Raw genomic sequence first — 27175 nt, forward strand, 5'->3', positions numbered from 1 at the left:
CAATGTCCTAAGGGCTAATTGACAAAAAAATCATTGCTGAAATCATATGATTGTAGATGGGAATCAAGAAATTCTGTTTTGGTGTTCTTAAGAAATCTGGGAGATTGCAAGAATGAAGACGGTGGCTGGTTAACATTGGCGACCGAAAAATGTAAATTCTTTTGATCATATGCCATTTAGAAGGTAACTATAAGGTAAGGGCAATATGGTCTCTTTTATTAGTTTTTTCATTTTTTATGTTTTAAAGATATAATAAAGGATTATAAACTATTAAAAAACTAAATTTGGGCAAATTTGATATTTTAAAAGATTAAGAATGGTAAATATGATATTTTGACATTTAATAAGAACATATATGAAATTCTCTCATTTTTGTAATAACACGCCTACAACATGTCACACCAACCCAATTGCCAACCTAAGTACCCTAAACTATTTTTCAAATATCATTTGACCTTTTCTGCAATTTGGGTTTTTGTAGTAAAACCTATACAAGACCATAAACATCTTTGCTATTATTGCATTTAAACTGCTCGATATTCATATACAAGACCCGATGCTACACTTTTTGCTCTTCCATGCCCAAAAAACTTAGCAATAACAGCTAAAGCGAATTCCGGGGTACTAGAAAGACCCCTACATGTAATTAATCCACCATCAATCACAACTTGAGAACCAACAATCGCATTTCCTTCAAGCTTACTCACAATAGACGGATGCGCAGTTGCTTTCTTGTCCTGCAAGACACCATAAATTACACTTTTGCCATTAGCAAAAAAAAATAATAATAAATAAATAAATATATAAAAAAAATGCGCTTACTTGGAGTAGGCCTTGTTTTTGTAGAATTAAAGACGAAGAACATATCCCCCCGTATTTTCTTCCATTAGAAACTTGTTCTTTAAGCAACTTCTTCAAAATTTTGGATTTTTGCAACCGATCTACACCGTGAAGTCCTCCCTAATATTTTATTATTGAGTAAATTACTAAATGGTCCCTACGGTTTGGGATAAATTACACATTTGGTCCCTAACTTATTTTTTTAACTCGGAAGGTCTTACAGTTTGTTTTTGTTCCACACTTGGTCCCTATGATACCTAAAAAAAACTATTTTGTTCTTGATTTTTTAATTTATTTAAATAAAATGCGACATGTAAGATGAGGTGGAAGTAGGGTTGCGGGTGTGTTTATTTAAATAAATTAAAAAATCAAGAACAAAATAGTTTTTTTAGGTATCATAGGGACCAAGCACACAACAAAAACAAACAGTAGGAACCTTCGGAGTTAAAAAATAAGTTAGGGACCAAACGCGCAAATTACCCAAAACCATTGGGACCATTCATGTAATTACCCCAAATAGGTACAATTTATTAAAAATATGTCCAAAAATTGCCTCACCGGTAATATAATCAAATCAAATATCGACTCCGCAACGTTTTTGATTAAATCGTCTGCAACGGTTTTTATACCGTGGGACCCGCAAACGGTTAAAGTTTTTTCAAGGGAAGCAACCGTAACATTTAATTTGGCTCTTCGTAAAATATCGACAACTGTCACCACTTCAATATCTTCACTTCCATTTGCAATTGGAATCAAAACCTGCATAATAAAATTAATATTATTTATTGGGATTTTCTAATATGTGCTCTAAGGGCATATATAAGAAGTATTAATTAATCACAATTATTACCATAATTAAATGTGAAATGCATTAATTATAGAGATTATTAATGAATTTTATATTTAATTATGGTAATATTTCTTATAATTAATGTGTTTAACATTTAATTATGGTAATAATTTTGATTAATTAATACTTATTATATGTGCCCTTAGGGCACATATTAGAAAATCCCTTATTTATTTATATAAACTTTTTTTTTTTAAAAATGATCAAATACAAAAATCTTACACGAGGAGTATGGTCAACAGTCCAGTCAACTTCATTGAACTCTTCCTTCCTAGAAACCTCATCAGCTGTATCCATTAACTTTACGAAAGTGGAAAAGACAAAATTACCCCTCTTGAAACTTAAATGGAAGAGTATGTAGTCATGAAGGGCTTACTAGTAATTTTCCAATCTCCATGGAAGCATTCTCACCAAAAAGCTGTTCAACTAATGAAACAGAGAATTGAAAGCAAGTTCCAGGGCCTCGACTTGTTGTTAATTCCTCTGAAATTTGAAGATTTGTTTTAACTGCTCGAAATGTTGGAAGCTTGTGTATAAATGCTGGATGACAAGTTGTCTGAAAATGGGAATATAAATCCATAATTAAAAAATATAGAGTAAATAAAGATTAATATAAATAATATTATAATACCTTCTTTCTTTTTAAAAGACCCCAAGGTAAAAGTGTGACAGCTGGAGCAGCACAAATAGCCCCATATAACCGTTTTTCTTCAGCTTGTTTTCTGGTAATTGATTCGAGTGTTTTACAATCTCTTAATCGAACAGATCCAGGCATTCCTCCCTAAAACAAATACCATAAAACCATTGGTTACAAATAGGGATTTTAGAAAGTAGTGGAGATGAAAATTATGAACTTACAGGAAGTGCAACAAGATCAAAGATTTGATCTGAACATTCAGAAATGGAAACGTCTGCAACAAGTATGGTGCCACCTGAAAGTTTGACTTCTAGTTGAGGTTCTACTGAAGCAAGAACCACATGAGCCCCAGCTTTGCGAAGGATGTTTACCATTATCACAGCTTCCATTTCTTCGGTGCCATATCCAATTGGAATCAAAACCTTCAAAATCCATAATCATAGCTTGTTTAAGATCATACATACGTATACATATCCACGTAATAAACATTGTAGTTATATAAAGAATGAAGAAATGAATCTACGTTAATTTGTAACGTAAAATTGATTTGTTTAACCTAAAAAAAAAAAGAATGTTTTCTCCTTCTATTCTTTCTCAATTGGAAGAAATGGGAGTACAGAATGTAAATGTGTAATTCCTAAAACCTTGATAAAGTATCACAGTTCAGTTGTTGAAAGAGAATGCATTAGGTAAAAGAAGGGAAAAGATGACACTTTAATTGTACAAAAACAATAGAAACCACTTTTAAATTTAGTCAAAATTGAGCAAGTGTAGAGGTAAAATTCTCAAGTTTGTAACCAATCAACGCATATTACTAATAATTACGAGTTTAAAGAAGAGACTAAAACTGTGAAACGAAACGATTAACGCAAACAAACAGCAGATAGATATACACAGATGATTATGAAGTATGAGAAGAAGAAAGAACCTTCTTGAGCGGGAGTGAGACCTCAGCTTCAGTATTCAATGGTGTAGTTTCGGTTATGGAAACGACGGAGGTGGCTGTCCTTATATGTGATGGAGAAGATAGGGTTTTAGGGGGGTTTGAGTAGAAATTGCAGGTAGGAGGTAGTTTCCAGCGGTGAGTAATGGCAGCGGATACGAATAGTGCTGGACGAAGAGCAGCGGCGGCCGTCGTCGCCGCCGCCGGGAAATTTGAGGGTGGAAGAGACGATATAGATGCCATGAGAGAACTCATTAGGCTACTGCACAGAAGTGCAGTCATCAAGTAAAATCTATATTTTGGTACAGAGTAATGTCCGATTTATATTATTCAGTGTGATGAGTATACAAGAAGCACCCGTGGCCTAATGGATAAGGCGTCTGACTTCTAATCAGGCGATTGTGGGTTCGAGTCCCACCGGGTGTGTTCTTTTTTGCCAATTTAGATCGAGTTTTTTAGTAGTTAACATCTATACATTTTATGAATTCTGGATTCTATATTTATGATCTTTTACTTTCAATCATAAATGTGATTTAATTTCTACAATTATATTGGGCTTTTTAATAAATAGTTGGAATTAAGAACCATACAACTACAAATGAACAAACAAAATACTAAAAGTAATGGATTAATGGAAATAGACAACTACAAATGAACAAACAAAATACTAGAAGTAATGGATTAATGGAAATACATGTTGTTTGACATGCTTGACTTGCTGATTGCTTCACTGAGTTCATTCCAACCCAAATTCGGAAATTCATAGAAGTATTCAAGACTTGAAAATTGATATTTTGTATTCTGTAATTAATGAATAATTAACCTTAATCTGTTAGCCTAATAGATAATGGGAAAACAGAAAAGAAGTGAAACACATATCATTTGGCATTGGGGACTGTTAGGTTGAGTGTGGCCGACCAAAGAAGTACTGGCTAACAATTTGTTGTGTCGAAAAGTCAACTAAATCCTGGATCATGGATTCCGGTGCGTCGTTTCATGCTAGTCAATCCAAAGAAGTAATGCAGAATTTCAAACTGTATAAAGGGAAAGTCATATTAGCAGATAACAAGAGCCTGGATATTACTGGAGTTGGGGATGGGTCCTTAAGACAACTTTAGGTACGAAATGGACTTTGAAGAATGTCAAGTTCACATTCCAGACATGAAAAGGATGTTAATATATGTGGAGCAGCTTGATGATGAAGGTCACCATGGTACACTTTATATGGTGCAAGTTATTAATGATGCGGTTGAAGAAGTTGGGGCATCCATTCTATGACACCAAAGACTTGGACGTATGAGTGAGAAATGAATGAATATGCTAGCCTCCAAAGGAAGAATACTAGATCTCAAGACTGTGACTGTTGATTTATGTGAGCCATGTGTTCTTGGTAAACAGAAGAATGTTACTTTCATGAAGATAGGTCACCCACCTTAGTCCCGAAAGTTGAAGTTAGTTCATTTAGATGTTTATGGTCCCACTTCAATTTCTTCAGGGGGGGGGGGGGGGGGGATCCCCATATTACTTTACTTTCATTGACGACTTCACACGTAAAGATTGGGTTTATTTCTTGAAGCATATGTCTGAAGTTTTCAGCACATTCAAGAAATGGAAAACTATTGTAAAGAATAAAACAAAGCTGGAAATCAATTGTTTAAGATCAGACAATGTGGGTGAATATGGTAGCAAATTTTTTTTGTTGATTATTGTGCTGACTAAGGAATCAGAATGCAGAAGACAGTTCCGGAGACACCTTAGCATAATGGAGTAGCTAAGAGGATGAACCAAAAATTAAACGAGAGGGCTAAAAGCATGAGGCTGCATGCAGATTTACCAAATATGTTTTTGGATAGATTTGGTCAACACAACTGCAAATTTAATAACCAGAGGACCCTCACTCCCAATAGTGTTCAGGATTCCAAAAGAGGAATGGCAAGGTCGGGAGATTTCTCTCAAACACTTGAAGGTATTTGGTTGTGTCTCGTATGTCAAAGTTAAAGACTCGGAGAGTGACAAGCTAGAGACAAGGAAATGCACCTTTTAGGTTATGGTTTGGAGGACATAGGATACTGCTTCTGTGATAACGAGAATAAGAAGGTTATTATAAGTCGGGATGTTGTGTTCAACGAGAATTCTCTATACAAGGATGAACTTGCAAAGAGCTTCGATAGTGTCAAGCAATCAGAAAAGAAAGATCAAGTTGAGTTTGAAGAAATCTCAGATGATGACATTGTAAAACCTATCAGTAATCCAGAAATAAGTGAAGTTCACGAAGCAATGGGAGCTCCGATGTATCTGGAGATAATGGGAGCACAACGGATAATAGTTCATAGGATGAGGTTGCAGATGATGCATAAATCAAAACTCCTATTGTTTGTACATCCACCAGAGTATGAAGACCTGCAGTCAAGTATTCTCCTTTAGCTAATTACTTGTTGCTAACTGAGAATGTTGAACCTGAGTCTTATCTTGAGGCTTTGAGGATGAAAGATTCCATACAGTGGAAGAAGGCTATGGAAGAAGAGTTGAGCTCACTTGACAAGGACTATACTTAGTCCTTGGTCAAGCTCCCAACAGGGAAGAAAGTACTACAAAACAAATGGGTATTTCGGGTCAAAGATGAGATTGATGACACCAAACAATACAAGGCAAGGTTGGTGGTCAAGGGGTTCCAATAGAAGAGAGGAATTGATTACAATTAGATCTTTTCTCTAGTTGTAAAGATGACTACAATCAGAATGGTATTGGGTATTATAGCATCTGAAGATCTCCATATAGAGCAACTAGATGTGAAAACAACTTTTCAACATGACGACTTGGAAGAAGAAATATACATGGTACAACCAGAGGGTTTTCCCACAATCGGTAAGGAAAATATGGTGTGTAAACTGAAGAAAAGTCTATATGGATTGAAGCAAACTCCAAGACAGTGATAATTGAATTTTGATAGCTTCGTGCAAAGGAGTGGGTATCAAAGATGTGAATAGATCATTGTTGTTACTTGAAGAAATTCAAATCCTCATACATTATCATGTTATTGTATGTTGATGAGATGTTGATTGTTTGGATCCGACATGTAGGAGATCAACAAGCTTAAGAAGAAGTTGTCCAAGGAGTTTGAGATGAATGACCTAAGGGATGCTAAGCAAATTTTAGGCATAAACATAACCAAGAATAAAGTTACAGATATACTAAAACTTTCACAAGCTAAGTACATCAAGAAAGTTTTAGAAAAGTTTAGTATGGCAGATGCTAAGGCCAGAAGTACACCTTCTTGAAGTCAGTTGAGACTCTCAAAGAAGTAATCCCCAAAGATTGAAGAAGACAAAGAACAGGTGACTAAATTTTCATATGCATTTACGGTTGGTAGCTTGATGTATGTTATGGTATGTACCATACCAGATATTGTTCATGAAGTGGGAGTTGTGAGTAGGTTGATGTCAAATCCAGGAAGAGATCATTAGGAGGGAGTAAAGTGGCTATTACGCTAATATAAAGGAACGTTGGGAGGTGACTAAATTTTCATATGCATTTGCGGTTGGTAGCTTGATGTATGTTATGGTATGCACCATACCAAATATTGTTCATGAAGTGGGAGTTGTGAGTAGGTTCATGTCAAATCCAGGAAGAGATCATTGGTAGGGAGTAAAGTGGTTGTTACTCTACTATAAAGGAACATATAAGGTTGCCTAGAAGAAAGGAGGTGGTCTTAGAAGGGTTTGCCGATGCAGATTTCGGAGGATGTATGGATTCGGGTTAAAGCACGACGAGGTATATGTTCATGATCGGAGGTAGGACAATAAGTTGGATGTCTAGGTTACAAAATAGTGTTACTCTGTCGACCATAGAAGCAGAGTATATGGCCATTGTAGAAGCATCCAAAGAGCTTATATGGTTGAAGAACTTTCTATCAAAACTTGGACTACAGCAGGAGGGTTCTGTACTACATTGTAACAACCAGAGTGCAGTTTACCTAACAAATAATCCAGTGTTTCATAGTAGAACGAAATACATTCAGATAAGATACAAGTTCATTCTAGAGTTACTTTATGATGGAACTCTAAATCTGAAGAAAATCCTTGGAACAAAGAATCCAATAGATATGTTCACTAAGGTTGTTACCACTGAGAAGTTGAAGCTTTGTATGGATTAACTGGCCTTCCAAAAGTTTGAGGAAAGGAGGCATGATAGAAAATGAGTGAGTGATATATATATATATATATATATATATATATATATAGAGAGAGAGAGAGAGAGAGAGAGTGTGTGTGTGTGTGTGTGTGTGCATGTGTGTGTGTATTGCAACAGTTGGATGGCAGAGAAAACATGAATTGTTCAGCCACCAAGTGAGAAATTGTTAGGTTGAGTAGTGGCCGACCAAAGAAGTATCGGCTAAAAATTGTGGCAGAAAATATGGGCAAAAGTTGGTAAGAAAGAAAATTTGGCTTTAATGTCAAATGTTGAAATTTTCGGGAAAGAAAAAGTGGTGCACCGATCTTTGCCTTTGATTACGACGATAATATATATATATATTACTTTCTTCTATATAAAAGGAAGGACACACACAACAACACATATACAACATATTCAAGGCGAGCCTAAGGCATGTTCAAAGTGTGCCTTTGAACAGGGTCCACTGAAATCTAAGGGCCCAAATATTCCTTTCAGCTTAGGTTATGTATCAGGTGGAAAAATGGAACGATGCAAGGGAGAAAATAAGCGGGAATCAGAAGTTTTTCGGGAAGAAAATGACGCTTAGGTTCCTTCAATCTCGGTGATAGTGATTATGATTTAAGTATGAAGAACAAGTTAATGATGCCATCGATTGAGTGAATCACCGTCGAGCTCCTTGGCAACGGTTTCCTTCTTTCATTATTTGCTTGAAATCAGAAAAATCATTCAAATGAAAACCTTCAATCTTCGAACATCTGAAACATTTCAGACCCATTGAGTTCTTACTTCTTTATTTCATAAATCTTCCAAATGATAAGGAAAAAAAAAATCCTTCAATCATCGGTAGGAAGAAGCTGAAAATTAGAATTCAATACTCAGTTTCTTATGGACAAAAATCAAATGGTACTATACATTTTTTTTATCTATCTGATACATATTTTGTATTGTAATAATTTATGTTTTTTTTCTTGAATTCATATTTTTTCTTGAATTTTTTTTTCTTGAGTTCATATTTGTTTCAAAAGAAGAAATCAGAATTTGAAACTAAAGGAAATCAGACTTCCAAAAGCAAAATCTATCAATCCATATTTTTTTTACTAAATTTATGTTCCTGTTTTCTTCAATTCAGAAACAATATCTATCGGTCCAATTTTAAGGGTTCGAAGATTTTTATGCTGACTTGTTTGAAGTGTTGAAAATCAAAAGATAAATTTCTGATTTCCATTTTTTTTTATTAGAAGCAAATGAGACTTTCACTCTACAGATTGTGTAATATTGCATTCTAATTGCCCATTTTTTCTTTACAGATTGTGTAATATAGCATTCTAATTGCCCATTTTTTCTTTATGATTCATTTTTTGTTACAGATTTATAGACTACATAAATGTTAAAACTTGCTTAAATATTAGAATGATATTATCGAAAAGTTGAGTAATATTAGAAAGATGGTTGTTTCAAGTAGAAGGAAAAAAAGTATGCATTATTTTGAAACAAATTGTAATTTATGTATTTTTTCTAATAAAATATGAAATAGTATAATTGTTTTGCTTAAATTTTTATATATTTCAAATTTTAAAGCATATTTTTGGTTAAGTTGCACAGGATCTCTAAAATCTCGCAGCTGGCCCTGAACATAGTGCAACACAAAATATTACATTAGATAGAAAATAGTTTTGTGAGGTATTAATTTTGTGCATAGCCTTATTTTTGGCAATCAAAATACGAGTGATCACTTAAATTGAGTGATCAGATGACAAGTGTAGTGTTAACTTTGTATGATTGTAATATTTCTTTGGTGTTAAATAAAATCATATCTCTCTCGTTCGCCCGTGGATATAGGTCAGATTAGACCGAACCATGTTAAATATCGTGTTCAGTTTCGTTTGCAATTTTTTATTAATTTTATTCCGCGTTTGTTATCGAAAACATTTATCGTTTTTGTCCGAAGTGCTTAACTTGCTTTGTTGCATTATCAACAAGGATTTGAATAATTGAGAATCGAGACAAATGAATAGAAGATAAATGCGACGTTTCAGTTTTCAAGATCACACCGATGTATCGCATGCGTTTCAAGATCAGACAATTAGTAACAAACTAATTAAGATTTGAAATATATTAGTATTGTATTAGTTTGGAGAATATGAGGTCCTTTAGAATAAAGGACATTAAGCTCTAGCTTAGCAAACTATAAAGTTGAGCCGCCCCTAGACCCTCAGAAAAAAGACCAGACCATTTTAAAACCAATCTAAAGAAACCAAACTCTTTCGAGATAGGCCCGAGACCGGTCCGACACCACCAATGTGCAACTCTACTTCGAGCTTTGATATCGATTTCTTTTGCGGAAACGTATTTGTGGAATGGAACAGAACAAGAAATTCCTCCAAAATGCCATCGATTAATTTTTTCTCTTTCTTTCTTCTTTAAAGAAAGCTTAATGAAAATACAAGAAATAAACTGGAATGAATCCATAACCACATAGTTAGGTAATCACCAACAAATTACGCCTCCTATCGATTATGGCCTATGGGTGGTCAAAGTCAATTTGACTTTCCCTTATTTACATTTTAAGCCACTAGAGTCACAGAACCTACACTAGATTTGGAATGGCTTGCCAGATGCAGTGGCAGATACGATAGGACTTCGAACGACATGGGTTCCATTCACCTCCTGCCAGCTTAGATACCCTGAATTCCCATAATACCCAGCATACGTCGGAGGAGCATGAGTTATGTCAACGTCGACAGTGATCTCAAACTTGGCCGTACTGTATCTTCCTTCAAAAGAGATCGTTGCAGGCTTTACAACAACATTCATACCCGAAGGAGGAGTCTCTAGCATCGCTCGATATGTAGACCTTGATTTCCCCACATTCGTTAACACCCTTTGAAAGGTTACTCGAGTGGTGTTGGTATTGTTTAAGATGAGCATGAACGAAGGGTAATTAAGATCAAGGGTTGCATTTTCACAACTAACATCCGATCTCCTTGAAATGACTCGGATTTCGTTTCTTGTGTAGTTCAGTGCACAGAGATAGTTGATGTAGTCTTCTGGCTGTATGTCGTAAACCAAGCCAGGATCCATAGCTTTGTTTGGGTTAACATGTCCTGCACCATAATCTAAAGGGGTACCTTGTAATCCAGTGGTCATGTCCATGATTACGCTTTTGTTATTGTCGAGAGTATAGGCAGTTGTCATCATCGCAGATCGGATTGCAGCCGGGCTCCAGTCACGATGGACTGATTTTAGTAACGCAGCTATGCCTACTACATGAGGAGAAGCCATGGATGTGCCAGATTCAAGCTTATAATCGCTGAGCAGGTAATCATCTCCAATTGGTGCACTTTCTCTATTCGGAGCCCATGCAGCCAAGATATCGACTCCAGGAGCTAGGAGATCGGGTTTCAGTATCCATGGAGATCTCAGGTCGGGTCCTCTTGATGAGAAGTATGCAACCTGAGGAGATGGCTTTACACCTAACAAAGTTTCACCGTATTTAACGCTAACAGTTGCGTTGGCTGTGTTAATTATGTACCTCTTTAGTAAGTCTCCGATCTTCGGCTCCAATAAAAGGTAGGGAAAATCGAAGTCTCTTGGCCGGAGAAAGTTTCCGAAGTCTGAACTAAAGATAACTCCGAGAGCTCCATAGGTTTTAAATTCATCGAATGACATTCCATCAGATTCACAGAAAATGTACTTGCCTTTAACATCTTTGGGATCAATAGAATCATAATCACAAGTTTCTTTGCTTCTGTTCCCATGTCCAAAGTAGATAGAAACTCTCTCTACCAAAAGATTTAATGGAGAAACTGACTTTCCTACTAGGGTTCCATATTTCTCATCACCTGTTGTCACATATGCAGCGAAATCACGATCTATGGTTCCTGCACCAATAGTGGTGATCCACGGAGCTCCATTCAATATCGTGTAATGATGAGGGCCAGCATTACCAGCTGAACAAGATACAAAGATCCCTTTTTCCATAGCTGCAAATGCTCCAATTGCAATAGGGTTTTGGAAAAATGGCGTCTCAATGAACCCTAACGACAACGACATTAGATCCACACCATCTTCTATTGCTTGATCCATTCCTGCTAGTGTGTCACTTTCTGCAGCTTCATACGATTCGTTCAAGAACAACACTTTGTACATCGCTAACCGAGCTTTTGGCGCTATTCCAGTGGCTGTTCCCTTCGCATATCCGAAATAATCAGCAAACTGCACACGACTACCAGTCGCGGTTGAAGATGTGTGTGTTCCATGTCCCTCGTAATCTCTAGGAGAATCATAATCATCTGTTGATGAAATGTTCTCTCTTCGACGCTTCATCCCCTGACTAAATGAACGTGCACCAATAATCTTTCTATTACAGAAATTTTCAGTTTCACAAGTTCCACGCCAGCGAGATGGTACCTCCGACATGCCTTTGTCATGAAAACTCTCACTTTCCGGCCAAATTCCGGTGTCAAGTATGCCAATAACCATATCTTCACCGAACCCAGAAACCGGCCATAGTCCAGCAGCATGTTTCTTTAGTCCCAAAAACTTAGGCGTGTGTGTTGTGTGAAGCTGTCCAAGTTTCTCCTCAAACGTCGCAACATGACCAGGCATCTTCTCAAGTTGCGCGAGTTGGGACTTGGTCAGAACTGCACTGAACCCATCCATGACGTGGTTATATGTGTATACATGCATCGTTGGAGCTTCATCTGAAAGGGATGAAAGTACGGAAGTGTACCAGTTATGGTGACTAGTGAAGGGTGATGGCATCATAGACTTGTCCATGTGAACAATGTAAGTTTGATAATCATCTAATGAAGAAGATGACTTCATTGATATGAATATGAACGTGCAAATGAAAGAGACAAATCGAAGATCTATAGATTGTGCCATTTTGGTGGAATATGTTCCAAAGTGACATAGAGATCTCACATATATATAGCTTACATTATTAATTCAGACAAAGATACTATCAGCCGAATGGATATATATTGTTTCAGGAAATGCCTAATGCTAGCAGCCATGGGTTAAAGATAGTCTTTTTCTAACATTACTTGAACGCCGGCATAGTTGCTGCGAGCATAAGTAACAAGGAAGTGGCGACCATAACTATGCTTGAAATTTGAATCTATGTGTATGATAACTTGGGTTCTGGAGATGCAAGTGATCATATCAAGAAACCACTGAAATTATATCCCACAAAATTGATGAAAACGAAAACGTCACGATCATTTGAAGGATGAAGGGTCCCCTTAATTACCCAAGGCCATTTTTGCCTTTTAAGTTATAAATATGATGTTCCTTTGGTTCACTAAACACTAAAGTACATAACTTTAATCGGGATAACATGAAACCCAACCATTGTATTGACAAGTATATATGTTAAAGCAATACCAGGCGTAAGATTCAAAATCAACAACTATGAATTCTTAATTATAAATATGTATAACAGTTATATGTTGTTCAAGTAAATCCGAACACTAGCTACCATAGATATGGTTTTTAGGAACAGACGCTTTTCACCCACGATAGGTTGTGGTCACTATATGTCGCTCTAATTAATATCCTAAAGCGTTTTCTAAAACAATTTAAAAGGGAAATTGAATAAACTAATAAGTATTTGTTAAGCATTATTATTTTGTGAATGATTATTGAATTTCCCATATTGCCATATTCTCCGTCATTATTTATAATTAGTGAGCATTACAATAAATATTATGAGTTTTATAAGTGTACTTGAGCATTCATAACATACATCACCTTTGATCACCTTATAGTATAAATAGTGAGTGTTATTTATTGTAAAGTTTTGATGATTTCATCACAAGTATTGGAATAAAAGTTCTCTTCATTCTGATATCTTTCTTTACTCTATAATTTATCTTGTTATTTTATCATATTTTATAACAAATTATCAGTACGATTATACCATAAAGCTCTAATTCTTTCTCGCTCTTATTATTTTCAGGTATGTATTTTTATAAGTCCACGTCTACAACGATCACAAATTATTTTATGAAATTTCTTAACTAACAATTCCTTAATATACAAGTCTTTATATTGATTAGTATTTTCACTATGGAAAACTATGTTATACTAGAGAAAACTTTCTCTACTTTCCATTCGACCAACATGCTCCTGCATCAACAATATCGTAAGAAAGGTTTAAAAAACTTTGAATTAATCTCATATCTTCTTGTGGCTAAACAAAACAATGAGTTATTGATGAAAAATCAACAATCAATCCTGATTGGTTTTAGTCTATTCTCTGAAGTGAATGCAACATCATATAACCATAATACTCATGGGTTTAATCAAGGTCATGGAGGTTGTCATAATTATCATAAAAATAATAAGATTACAAGTAACCACCAGAAGTTGAAAAATATCAAAAATCCACATCCTAATTATAAAATTGGTCAATGCAAAAAGAATGTTGAAAATATTTATCACCGATGTGGAATGACCGGTCATTGGTCATGTACACTTACCAAAGCATTTTATAGATCTTTATCAAACTTCTCTAAAATCTAAAGAAAAATAAAATATCAAAACAAATTTTATTCAAAATGATTTTCATGAAGATCGACCATAAATGACACATTTGGATGTTGTCGATTTTCTTGTCTACCTAGAAGAGACAAGTGATACTATGGATGGTGATTGAATATATCTTATTTCTTATTTATTATTATTATTATTATTATTATTATTATTATTATTATTATTATTATTATTATTATTATTCGCAAGAGAAATGATGAAGATATATGTCTTACAGACAGTGCAACAACAGATAACATTTTTAATAATGAAAAATATTTTGTTTACGTATCAATTGGAGAAGAAAATACTAATACAATAACGGATTGTGCAAAAATGATTGAAAGCTCTGGAAGAGCAATATCATATTACCATAAGGGACAATAATTATAATTGGTAATGTATTATTTTCACTAAAATCACCAAGAAGTTTATTAAGTTTTAAGGATAGTCAGTCCAACGGATATCATGTGGAAACAACTAATGATAGTGATAAATAGTATCTCAATATTATAAAAATGATATCAGGTAAGAAAAGACTTTTGGAAAAATTACCTATATTGTTCTCCAGATTGTATTATACAAATATTAGAATGATTGAATCTTATGTTATTGAAAATAAAAAGTATGACAACACCTTAAAAGTTTGGCATGATGGGTTGGGTCATCCCAGATCAATTATGATACGCAAAATAATTAAAACTTCAAGTGGTCATTCCTTGAAAACCCAAAAGATTTTACAAGCTAATGAATTGTCTTGTGTTGCATGTTCTCAAGAAAAATTAATTCATCCACCATTGGTATGAAAGTCCTAGTTTCGTAGAAATAATTCAAGGGAATATGTGGACCAATTCATCCACCATGTGGACCATGTAAATATTTTATGGTTTTAATTGACGTGTCAACTAGATGGTCATATGTTTGCTTGTTATGTAGTTGTAATCTCGCTTTCACAATATTACTTGCACAAATAAACTACCCAAGGGCACATTTCCCGATTACCCAATTAAGAAAATTCGACTTGACAATGTTGGAGAATTTACATAACAAGCTTTTAATGAATATTGCATGTAAATTTGGATAACTATGGAACATCTTGGTGCATATGTTCATATGGAAAACTGTCTAGCTGTGTTGTTACTAAACGCCTTCGGTTAATTACAAAACCATTAATAATGCATTATAAACTTCCTAATCGACATTAGGGCATGCAATTTTACATGCAACATCACTTATACGAACCGTTAACTAGAGATTTATTTACAGCTAGATTTGACGATTTTTATTTTGAGAATCGATTTTTCCAACATTAGAGATAGAAATAAAGAAGTTGGAAAATAAAATCTCTTATAATGAATTATCACTCTTATTTTTAGATCCTCATTCAAGTTAATGTGAACTTGAGAAAGATAATTCATTTACAAAATATAGCATATCAGTTGCAAGATGCATTTACCGACCCTAAGTGAGTAACAAAGTCTTATGCACAAGCTATAAATGCTCTAATTAGAATTGATATGCCATACGGAAAAAATAAAACTACAAATGAATCTAAGACACACCTGAAGCGTGAAAGACCAACCGGTTCCAAAGATAAAAACCCTCGAAAAGGAAAGGGAGCAAATATAATTGATGATCCAAAAGAGAAACATAATCTCTTAAAAAGATTAATGAAACTCTAAAAGAGCCCAATGACACAACAAAAGAAACTAAGGTACCTGAAAAAAAATGAAAATGAAGATATCTCAATAAATTATGTCATGACATGAATACGATGGAACCGAAATAAGACAGACATCAACATTAATTTTTCATATCATCTTCCGCGCGAGATTATGATGAAAATGAGGATCTTGAACCTATATCTATTGAGAAATGTTGGAATAGAATATATTGGCCAAAATAGAAAGATGAAATAAATAAAGAGCTTAATCACGTTACTCAACAAAATGTTTTTGGACCTATAGTCCGTACACTAAACGAAGTAAGACCCGTGGGATACAAATGGGTATTTGTGCGCAAATGAAAAGTGAAAAATGAAGTGAGATATAAAGTAAGACTTGTTGCACAAGGTTTTACCCGAAGTCCGAAATTGATTATGAAGAAATGTACTCTTCGATAGTTTATGCAATTACATTCAGTTATTTTATAAGTTTGGCAGCATATGCAAAACTCAACACTCAATTTTACATAATATTTCACAATTTTATTCATTACAAAACACGATTTTAAAACGTGTATGTTACAAATACCTCCTCCTTTTGAGCATTTCATCCCCAAAGTTACATCGATTAAAATAAATGGGGATATTTTGCTTTTATCTCATTCTTATTCTCCCAAGTATAGTTTGGGCCACGATGGTGTTTCCACTTGACAAACACCAATTCTACTTCTTTATTGCGTAGCTTAGTTGTTCTTTCATTCACGATTTCTTCAGGCTCTTCTACATATCTTAACTTATTATCCAATTTCACTTCGGATAATGGAACTGTCTCATTGTAGATGCTCATGCATTTGCGCAAATAGCTTACATGAAACACATCATGAATACCTGCCAAATCTTTAGGCAATTCTAAGCGGTATGCTTGCTTTCCAATTCTCTGGATGATTTTGAAAGGTCTAACAAATCTAGGACTCAACTTTCCTTTCTTCCCAAATCACATAAGACCTTTCCATGGGGATACCTTCAGCATCACGAAATCACCCACTTGAAATTCTATAGGTCGTCTTCTCTTTTCCGTATAGGACTTCTGTCGATCCTGGGCCGCTTTCATTCTTTCTCGTACGATTTGAATCTTGTCAGTAGTGTCTTGAATCATTTCGGGGCCTCCAAGGATCTTCTGTCTTACATCACGCCAACATAATGGCGTACGACATTTGCGACCATATAATGCTTCATATGGTGGCATTTTGATTGAAGTGTGGTAACTGTTATTATACGAAAATTTGACAAGCGGTAAGTATTTATCCCAGTTACCACCGAACTCCAAAACACATGCACGAAGCCTATCTTCTACTGTCTGGATTGTTCTCTCTGTCTGACCATCTGTCTGAGGATGATAAGCGGTACTGAGAGCAACTCGAGATCCCAATTCGCGTTGCATACTCGCCCAAAAGTGAGAAGTGAAGCGAGTATCGCAATCGGAAATGATCTTTAGTGGCACACCATGTCTTGCAATAATTTCATCCAAGTATACCTGTGCGTATTTCTCCATTGGAGCCGTTTCACGCATAGCGAGAAAATGTGCACTCTTAGTCAGACGGTCGACGATTACCCAAATGCTATCATTCTGTCTAGCAGTCTTTGGCAATTTGGTAATAAAATCCATGGACAGCTCTTCCCACTTCCATATAGGAACACTAAGGCTTTTTGGAGTTCCATAAGGCTTTTGGTATTCTGTTTTGACTTGTAAGCATACTAAGCATTCCTGTACATATCTTCTAATGTCTCTCTTTAATCCAGGCCACCAATACTCAGCTCTTACATCATAGTACATTTTACTTGTGCCAGGATGTATTGATAGCTTAGATTTATGAGCTTCATCTAAAATCTTCTATCTTAATCCACCAATCTTTGGAATCCATAGCCGATACTTAAATACTTTTAATCCTCGTGGATCATCAAGTAAAACATCGGCATAATGTACCATTCCTTCCTTCTTTACACTTTCTGGCTTTAAGGCTTCAACTTGCCACTTCTCTAGTTCATCAAGAATGGTGAACTTCACCGTAGTATGAGTAATAGTATAATACATACTATTACGATAAACTTTCCTGCTAAGTGCATCTGCAACCACATTAGCCTTTCCAGGATGGTACAAGATTTCGCAATCATAGTCCTTGATTAGCTCCATGGCTCGTTGTTGTCTCATATTCAGAGTTTGCTGACTGAATATATACTTGATACTCTTGTGGTCGGTGAATAATTGGCATTTCGTACCAAAAAGGTAATGTCTCCAAAGTTTTAGGGCAAATACTACTGCAGCAAGTTCAAGATCATGGGTGGGATAATTCTTTTCATAATCTTTCAGTTGTCTTGAGGCATAGGCTATCACTTTACCATGTTGCATCAACACACAACCGAGTCCCAATCTTGAAGCATTGCTATATACGAGAAATCATCATCACCTTCTGGGAGTGATAAGATGGGAGCATGAGTTAAAAGGTCTTTTAGAGTTGAGAAAGATTTTTCTTGATCTTCACCCCATTCAAACTTCACTTCCTTCCGTGTAAGGCTTGTGAGGGGTACGACTATACGAGAAAAGTCTTTAATGAATCTCCGGTAATATCCCACGAGACCTAAGAAACTTCGAATTTCGGAAGCATTACGGGGCACTTCCCAATTTCGAATGGCTTCAATTTTGATGGGATCTAGAGATAAACCGTTACTAGAAATAATATGGCCGAGAAATTGAACTTGACGGAGCCAAAATTCACATTTTGAGAATTTAGCATAAAGTTTCTCCTTTCGAAGAAGTTCTAAGATTTCAAGAATATTAATGGAATGATCGGCTTCAGACTTGGAATAGATTGGAATATCGTCAATGAATACGATGACAGACTTATCAAGCATTGGGCGGCACACTCGATTCATCATATCCATGAATATGGCAGGAGCATTTGTCAAACTGAATGGCATGACAAGGAATTCAAAATGCCCATAACGAGTACGGAAAGCAGTCTTTGGTACATCTTGCTCTTGTACTTTCAACTGATGATAGCCAGATCTCAAATCAATTTTTGAGAAATAGCTAACACCCTGAAGTTGATCGAATAAATCATCGATGCGAGGTAGTGGGTACTTGTTCTTGATAGTCACCTTATTCAGCTCGCGATAATCAATGCACATTCACATCGATCCATCCTTCTTCTTGACAAACAATACTGGAGCACCCCAGGGAGAGGTACTCGGTCGAATAAAGCCTTTGTCAAGTAATTCCTGCAGTTGGATCATCATTTCTTTCATCTCGGCTGGTGCAAGACGATAAGGAGTCTTTGCGATCGGAGCAGTACCGGGCACAAGGTCAATTCGGAATTCTACTTGTCTGTCTGGAGGAAGTACAGGCAGATCATCGGGGAAAACATCGGGATATTCGTTAACAATGGGAATATCATTTACAGTTTTATTCTCCTTTCTTGAGATGTCAACTGTATAGGCCAGATAGATAGGACAACCTTTCGATATGAATTTACGAGCTTTGAGGAAAGAGATTATTTTTAAGATTCTTTGTTCACCATAGACATGAATAGGATCTTCCCCTTCAATAGGAATGCGTACCATCTTTTCGTAACACAAGAGTTCTGCATGGTTCTTTGACAACCAATCCATGCCGAGAATAATATCGAAATTGGGCAAGGAGATAGGGACTAGGTTAGCAAGAAAATTATAGCCTTCAATTTCTATGACACAATCCCTATAAATTTTATTAGCAAGTAATGATATACTTCCTGCAGTATCTATGTGAAATGGTTGCGCGAGTGCATAGAAAATAGTTTGAAAAGAATGCGCAAATTCATAAGATACGAAAGAATCTGAGGCACCAGAATCAAATAAGATGTGAGCAGGTCTAGAGTTGACAAGAAATGTACCCGTCATGACATTTGGGTCCTCACGTGCTTCCTCTGCGGTAATCTGGAATGCACGACCCTTAGCTTTTGGCACCTCCTCCTTTTTAGCTGGAGTATTCTTCGGTTGTTGGACAGGGACTTGACTTCTCGCTGGTTGTTGAATAGAAGCTTGACTTCCCATCACTTGGCTGGTAAGAGTAGGGCAAAAACGCTTCTTGTGGCGAGTAATACCACATGCATAACAAGTCACATCCATCCTTGGGCAAGCTGGCTTGATATGACCTGTTTCTCCACACCCATAACAGACAATGGATTCCTTGTCTATTTTGCATTGACCCGGATGATTCCTTCCACAAACACGACATGATGGTGATTGAATAGAAAAAGATTGTGACCTACCACGGCCACGAAAAGCACTCTGAGATTGTGCTTGCTTGCTAGGATCAGTTCGAATAGATTGAGTTGGTGGAATAGTGGAAGCAGGAGTAGTTCTTTCAGTACGTGGATGCTTTGGAATAGTAAGAGTGGCACCACGTATGTCTAAGTCATGCTCACGCCTTTGAGCATACTCAACGGCTTTATCGAATGACAGAACATCCCGGTTGACAACGAAATCATGGATTTCGTGTCGTAGTCCCTCCATGAATAACTGAATTTTCTTGTCTTCAGTTGGAATATACTTCGTAGCAAACCTTGCTCTTTGATTAAATTGAGTTTCATACTCATTCACAGTCATTCCTCCTTGTTTAAGCTCGAGGAATTCCTTCTCCAATCTTCTTGTTGGGCTTTGAAGATTACGTCTTTTGGGCTCATCTGTTTATGCTTTTATTTATATTCCGGTTTGGGCCTGTCCAACCGTGAGTCTTTTATTCTTTGTATATAAGCTAATGCTTGCATGCATATTAGGTTAAGGTTTTAGAGATCTATGAATACGATTTTTCCAGACGACTAAAGGTTTCTTTGATCATTCTTGTAACCTTCCAATCCTCTACAGTTGATGTTCTTAATCGAGCTCTTCTGAGGATTTTGTTTTAATCATTCGACACGTTTGATTCAATCTTGTTCTGTTATTTTACTGTGTTTGTATCGTCGTTATTTACTTGCTTGTTCAAGATCTATTCGATCTTCACAGATTAAAAGAAACATTAATCTCATCAATTGGTATCAGAGCAGGAGGCTGTGTAATTGATACACATATTTTCTGTGAAAAAGATTTCCATTAGGGTTTTTCCGCAATCATTAATATTTATTGAGCCGTCATCTCTTTATTGACGTATCTTGATATTTATTACTTTGCCCTAATCTGCTTTATTACAAGTCTGATCTTTGAACAGGTTTTTCGATCATAATGGACGCAACACAATCAAACGTCATTAATATTTCCAACAGCATTGGTTCGACGACAAAGATTCCGATCTTATATACCCACGATTATGAAGTATGGGCACATCATTTCGAAGACTATGTTATTGGATCGGAGGAAAATGGGTATTTGATTTGGGAAGCCATCACAAACGAACCGTTTTCTCATTCTGCAACGTCCAGAATCATTAAAACTCAAAAAGAATACAATGATCTGCTCAAGGACGTGAAAGACATTGCACAAGATGAAAAGGATAAGTTCCAATGCAATATCAAAGCACTAAGATTGATCCGGTTCGCCCTTCAGTCCGTTACATTCAGATTGGTTAGCTCGTGCACGACGGCGAAGGATGTTTGGGACAGACTTTGCGAACTGTACTCTACAGAAGAAGATCTTGAACATTCTATTCAAACTCTGCTTCTATCTGAGTTTGGAGAATTCAGACAAGGGGCTGAAGAATCTGTGACCCAGACGTTCGATCGCTTCAATCATCTTCTAAGCAAGATGATCAAACATGATATTGAAAGGAAGCTCATCGAACAGAAGGTTACATTCCTGAATGGTCTAAGGTCTGAATGGAGAGCAGTAGTTTCCACGGTTAAAGCCCATGAGCAATTTAAATCATACTCTTTGGCGAAACTGGTGGGAATTCTCAAGTCTCAAGAGAAAAACGTGGTGCAAGAAAAGAATGTCGTTTCCGGTCTCGGTTCGTTGGCTCTCTTGTCAAAAAGTAAAGCCGTTATGGAGGATGAAGACCTCAGCCTGGAAGAACATGATCTCACATCAGAAGATTATGCCTTGATGGTATCCAATCCCAAAAGGTTCATAAAGAAGAAATTTCCCAGCAACAAAAACCGAAACTGGCAGGGGAGTTATAGCTCTGAAAAGGTGGTTAATGAACTGAAAGCTGAGGAGCACAAGAAGGAACCGAAGGTTGACGGAGACTCTGGGGTGAGCTGTTTCTACTGTGGTGGGAAAAATCATTATGCTAAGGACTGTGTCCTCAAGAAAATGGCCGAAAAAGATGATGGGAACGATGAGGAAGCTGTGCTGCAGAAAAGATTGGATGAGTTGAGAAAGAAGAAGTCTGCTGCTAACCCTCCTAGTAATGCTCTTATTGTGCAGGGTTCTGTTCCAGGTGATGAGTTCGGTAGCACGGAAGTTTGGTCTACCGACTCAGAAGACGAGGAAGTGAGGCAGCCTACTCATGGAAAGGCGTTCGTGTCTAAGGAAGAAGGCAGTGGTGGTAAATGCCTTATGGTTTCTGACGTATCTCAATTGAGGGGGTACAACACCGATGGAGGCAATGATGGACAGAATGCAAAGGAGGACATGTGCTTCACAGCCAAACCACTCAGCCAGCAGTTCAATGAGCTTGATGAACTGATAAAGAAGGTACAATCTGTTTTTATTTCAAGTAAAGTACCATCATCCTCTTATGAGAAAGAACTAAAAAATGTCAATACAAGAATATCTCATCTAGATAGTAGCTTAACTCAAACTCGGGTCACAAATTCTAACCTAACTGATCAATTGAGCAGGGCAGCGTCGAAGAGTGAGGAGCGAAGAATGTGGATAGAATTAAAGGAATCAGAATTGGTCAAAGTTAAAGATGAAAACATTTATTTGCAAAGAGACAATTTGAAATTGTTAAAACAACGAAATGTTTTTTGTTTAATTGCTAAACGTCTGTATTCTAATATTACTCAGCTTCACTTGGATTGTGAAATAGGCCAAAGGATTCACCGCATGATCTTGCCCTTCCTAGAATTTAAGGAAGATGAAATCGATGCCGAAGCCTATAACTGTGAAAGTGTGATATCGTCTGATGACATAAATCCCACCTACATGTATGGACTGGACAAAATTGAGTCCTTCATTAAATCCAAAGACCACAAGCTCATGCTTAAAAATCTTTTGGATGAAAATGACAGACTTAAACTGAGAACCGAAACCATGCAAAGATTTGACTCTTTAAACGTCAACGTAAGCTCAGAAAACAAAATTGATGTTGAAAATGCATTTGAGCTTAATGAGGACGATAACATGAGCGAAATTTCTGTAGAGGACACGGTTGACTGCTCATAATTTGTTAAAACCGAACCAGAAAATCACAAAAATCTAATTTCTGAAAATTCTGTAGAGTTCGCTCGGTTGTCCCATCAAAAGTCCCAGAAATTAGTTGAGAAAGCTGTTGTGTATCAAAAGGTCAGGACTACTCCAAATCAAGTATACAAGGTAACAGGAGTAACCGAACATCAAACAGTTGAACTTGCAGCCATTGTAAACGAAGACAATGCTGATGGCTGTGATGAGCACTTCTGGGAAGCTCCTATTGATAATGCAGACGAAACCATTGGTTTATCTGAAAGAACTTCCTGGAAGAGCAAAGGAAGATACATACCCGAACCGTTGAATAAGCCAAACAGCTTCAATGAGCCGAGCACTAGTGGTAAAAAAGTTACTCCTCAAAAGAAGGTTCACTCACCAAAAGAAGACATTCCTTCGGCTCCTTCAGCTCAAAGTAATTCTACTGCAGTTCAAATGGAACCGGTCAAGGAGTCAACAAAAACGAAAGCAAATGTTCATCATCAACCTTCTCAGATGAGGAATAGGAAGATAGAAAGGAATAATAGATACAGGAAGAACCTTTCTGAAAGGAAACAATTCTGGCGTTCCCAAGATGCATACTTCACTCATCAAGACAAGAATCTAAAGTATGAAAACATTCCTGCAGGAAAGCTTGAAAGTCACAAAAACCGAAAGCCAAGGTTCGGTTCACAAGAAGATATCAACCGAAGGCAGAAGTTTGGTTCTGAAAAGGATATCAACCAGAACCAAAGGTTCGGTTCAAAAGGTAGCTCCAACCGAACGCAAAGGTTCGGTTCTGAAGACAAAAGAGTACAAAACTCTAAGGTCGGTCTCTCCAATGATCAAAAACAAAAGGGTCACCTAGAGTCTCATTCTAAGTCTAATTCCTCTCATTCTTCTAATTCTTCCTCACCCTCGGTTTCATCTCGATCTCGTTCTAAATCTGATTCCTCTTGTTCTCAAAAAACTCATTCATCAACTGAGCAAAAGTGGAAGCAGAAGGTCAATAAATCCACACCAGAGACCGAATTTAACTCTACTAATCTTAACAAAATAAAAGTTTACACCATTAAAAGGAAAGATAAAACAACTCTCGTAAAAAGAACTTATCTTGTTGATATCTCTCTCATTGCTCCTGTTTCAATGCAAAGCTCACGTGGACCCAAGAAACTTTGGGTTCCTAAATCTGTCTAAATTTTGCAGGTTATAAGTGACGAGCAGTTCGACGAAGAATGGTACATTGATAGTGGCTGCTCGCGTCACATGACAGGGAGGAAAGAGGAGCTTAGGGAATACAGATCTCTTGCAGATGGTGGCAACGTCAAGTTTGGAAATAATTCATTCGGCACCATAAAGGGATACGGGATGATAACCAATGGAGACTTCTCTATAAGGAAGGTGGCTTATGTGGAAGGTCTCCAACACAACCTCATTAGTGTATCTCAGCTTGTTGGAGGTACAGGTCTCAAAGTTTCATTTGATGATGAAGGTTCCGAAATCATAGAGAAAAAGTCAAATAAAGTGATTCTCAAGTCAGAACGAAAGGGTGAAATGTTTCCCTTAAACATAAAACCCATCAAAGGAAACCCAGCTATATGCCTGTTGTCAAAAGCGCAATCCGATGAAAGCTGGTTGTGGCACCGAAGATTATCTCATCTTAACTTTAAAGATATCAACCGTCTTGTTACAGGAGGTCATGTAAGGGGCCTTCCACTACTCAAGTTCGACAGGAATCATCTGTGTGCTGCATGCAAAATGGGAAAGCAGAGTCGTCAAAGTCATCCATCTATAATCAACACAAAAATTGTTGAACCACTAGAATTAATTCATATTGATTTGTGTGGTCCTTCATCTATCGAAAGCATCGGTGGTAGCAAGTATATTCTTGTTATCATTGATGACTTTTCACGATTTACATGGGTGTTCTTTCTAAAGCTCAAATCTGAAGCGACTCAAAAGATGAAAGTGTTTATTAAGCAAATTGAAGTACAGCTCAAGAAGGTTGTTCGCAACATCAGAAGCGACAATGGTCTCGAATTCAAGAACAGGGAGTTTGAAGAATTTCTTGCAGAAAAGGGAATCAGTCATAATTTCTTAGCTCCCTACACACCACAACAGAACGGAATAGTCGAAAGACGAAACCGATCCTTGTGTGAAGCTGCCCGAACTATGCTATGTTTCACTTCTTTACCTCTTTATTTTTGGGCTGATGCTATTTCTGCTGCTTGTTTTACACAGAACAGGTCATATCTCAACAAAAGGTTCGCTCTCACCCCATATGAGATATTGAACAACAGGAAGCCAAACGTGAAATTTTTCCATGTGTTCGGCTCAAGATGTTTCATCTTCAACTCTAAAGAACACTGCAACAAGTTTGATGTCAAAGCCAACGAAGGAATATTTCTGGGTTACTCGCTCACATCCAAGGCATACAGGGTCCTAAACAAGCGTTCAAGAAAAATTGAAGAGACATATTATGTGACCTTTGACGACAACTATGTCAAGAAGCTGCAGGCTAAAGAAAATATCACTGGGGAAATCTTTCCTCTAAATGGCATGGTTACAGTCTCGGTTGCTAATTTATTCGAGACATTTCTGGAGCTCTTTGACGAACCAGAGAATGCTTCACTTTCTGAAGCAGGTGCAGCAGATAACGAGGTTGATCACATGGAGCAGATTGTCGAAGATGCTGCAAGGAGAATGTATGAAGAAGTATCAATCTCTAACGACTCTCCTTCCAACGAAGCTCAAATCGAGGGGGAGCCAAGTGCTCAAGTCGAGGGGGAGCCAAACGCTCAAGTCCAGGGGGAGTCAAATTCCACAACTTCAACCGAAGAGGTCTCAACACCAGGAAGCTCAGGCCCACTAGAATCACACGAACCTCATATCTTCAAAAGTACACCAACTGAGGTGGAACATGATAATGTGACACTCGGCTATGACAGCCAATCTGAGCTAGACGAAACAATCAATGCTGAATTAGACCCAACCTTTGATCCAAATTACCCTCCTCTTATCAAATGGACCAGAGATCATCCTGTCTCTCAAATAGTTAGGGATGTATCTGAAAAGGTTCTGACCCGATCACAACTGAAGGCAAAACAAACTTCTTTATTTTCAAAGGTAGAGTTTTGCATGTTCAATTCATTCGTATCAAAAGTAGAACCAAAGACAGTTAACACTGCTCTCGACCACTCTGATTGGGTTCAAGCAATGCAAGACGAGTTGAACGAATTTGAAAGGAACAAAGTCTGGCGCCTAATTCCAACTCCTCCAGAAGCTTCGGTTGTTGGTCTCAAATGGGTTTTTAGGAACAAAATGGACAAGGAAGGTAATGTTATACGGAACAAGGCCCGTCTGGTGGTAAAGGGATATTGTCAGGAGGAAGGGATAGACTATGAAGAGACTTTCGCTCCAGTAGCTCGGCTAGAATCTGTTAGAATATTTCTGGCTTATGCTGCCCACAAGAACTTTGAAGTTTTCCAAATGGACGTCAAGTGTGCATTTCTCAATGGAGAACTTGAAGAAACGGTGTACGTGGAGCAACCTCCTGGGTTCGTGAACGAAAAGCATCCAAATCATTGCTATATTCTGGATAAAGCTGTGTACGGCCTTAAACAAGCTCCGAGAGCCTGGTATGAAACGCTTACAAATTTTTTAAAGATGTCTAAATTCAAACAAGGTTCGGTTGACCCAACCTTCTTTCGCAAAAAGGAAGGTAACCACCTTATGATAGTTCAAATTTATGTCGATGACATCATCTTTGGCTCCACGAATCCAAGCTTAACGGCTGAATTCAGAAAGCTGATGGAGACTAAGTTTGAAATGAGCTCAATGGGTCCAATTAACTTTTTCCTTGGTTTAAACATAAGACAGGGACCCGAAGGCATCTTTATTAATCAGGAAGCTTACACGAAGACTCTCCTAGCAAAGTTCGGTATGATGGGAGACTCGAAAGTTAAAGTCCCAATGGCATTCGGCACTAAGCTTACCCCATCTCTAGACAAACCAGCTGTTGAAATCACGCTCTATCGTCAAATGATTGGATCGTTAATGTATCTAACTGCTAGCAGACCTGATATCATGTTTTCTGTGTGTTATTGTGCTCGATTTCAGGCAAATCCTCGTGAACCTCACATGCTTGCAGTGAAGAACATCTTACGATATCTCAAG

The 27175-nt window shown here is 37.0% G+C and overlaps 1 protein-coding gene, 1 non-coding gene and 1 pseudogene across 2 annotated transcripts; 1 reads left to right on the top strand and 2 right to left on the bottom strand.

Annotated features, from left to right (window-relative positions):
- Positions 1 to 317: 317 nt before the first annotated feature.
- DJ1C (Class I glutamine amidotransferase-like superfamily protein) lies at positions 318 to 3543 on the bottom strand. Its single transcript, XM_078976127.1, has 8 exons — positions 3256 to 3543; positions 2549 to 2749; positions 2322 to 2471; positions 2067 to 2246; positions 1913 to 1990; positions 1399 to 1599; positions 823 to 960; positions 318 to 737 (listed from the first exon to the last, which is right to left on the bottom strand). The coding sequence occupies exons 1-8, from the start codon at positions 3523 to 3525 to the stop codon at positions 525 to 527; spliced, it is 1431 nt and encodes a 476-aa protein (XP_078832253.1). The 5' UTR covers positions 3526 to 3543; the 3' UTR covers positions 318 to 524.
- An 80-nt stretch (positions 3544 to 3623) lies between these two features.
- Positions 3624 to 3696, top strand: TRNAR-UCU (transfer RNA arginine (anticodon UCU)). Its single transcript has one exon. It is a non-coding gene; the product is annotated as a tRNA-Arg (tRNA).
- A 6339-nt stretch (positions 3697 to 10035) lies between these two features.
- LOC145016982 (subtilisin-like protease SBT1.7 pseudogene) lies at positions 10036 to 12330 on the bottom strand (annotated as a pseudogene).
- Between the last annotated feature and the right edge of the window lie 14845 nt (positions 12331 to 27175).

Source organism: Lactuca saligna, chromosome 9, assembly GCF_052625555.1.
Source record: "Lactuca saligna cultivar CGN05327 chromosome 9, ASM5262555v1, whole genome shotgun sequence".
NCBI lineage: Eukaryota > Viridiplantae > Streptophyta > Magnoliopsida > Asterales > Asteraceae > Lactuca > Lactuca saligna.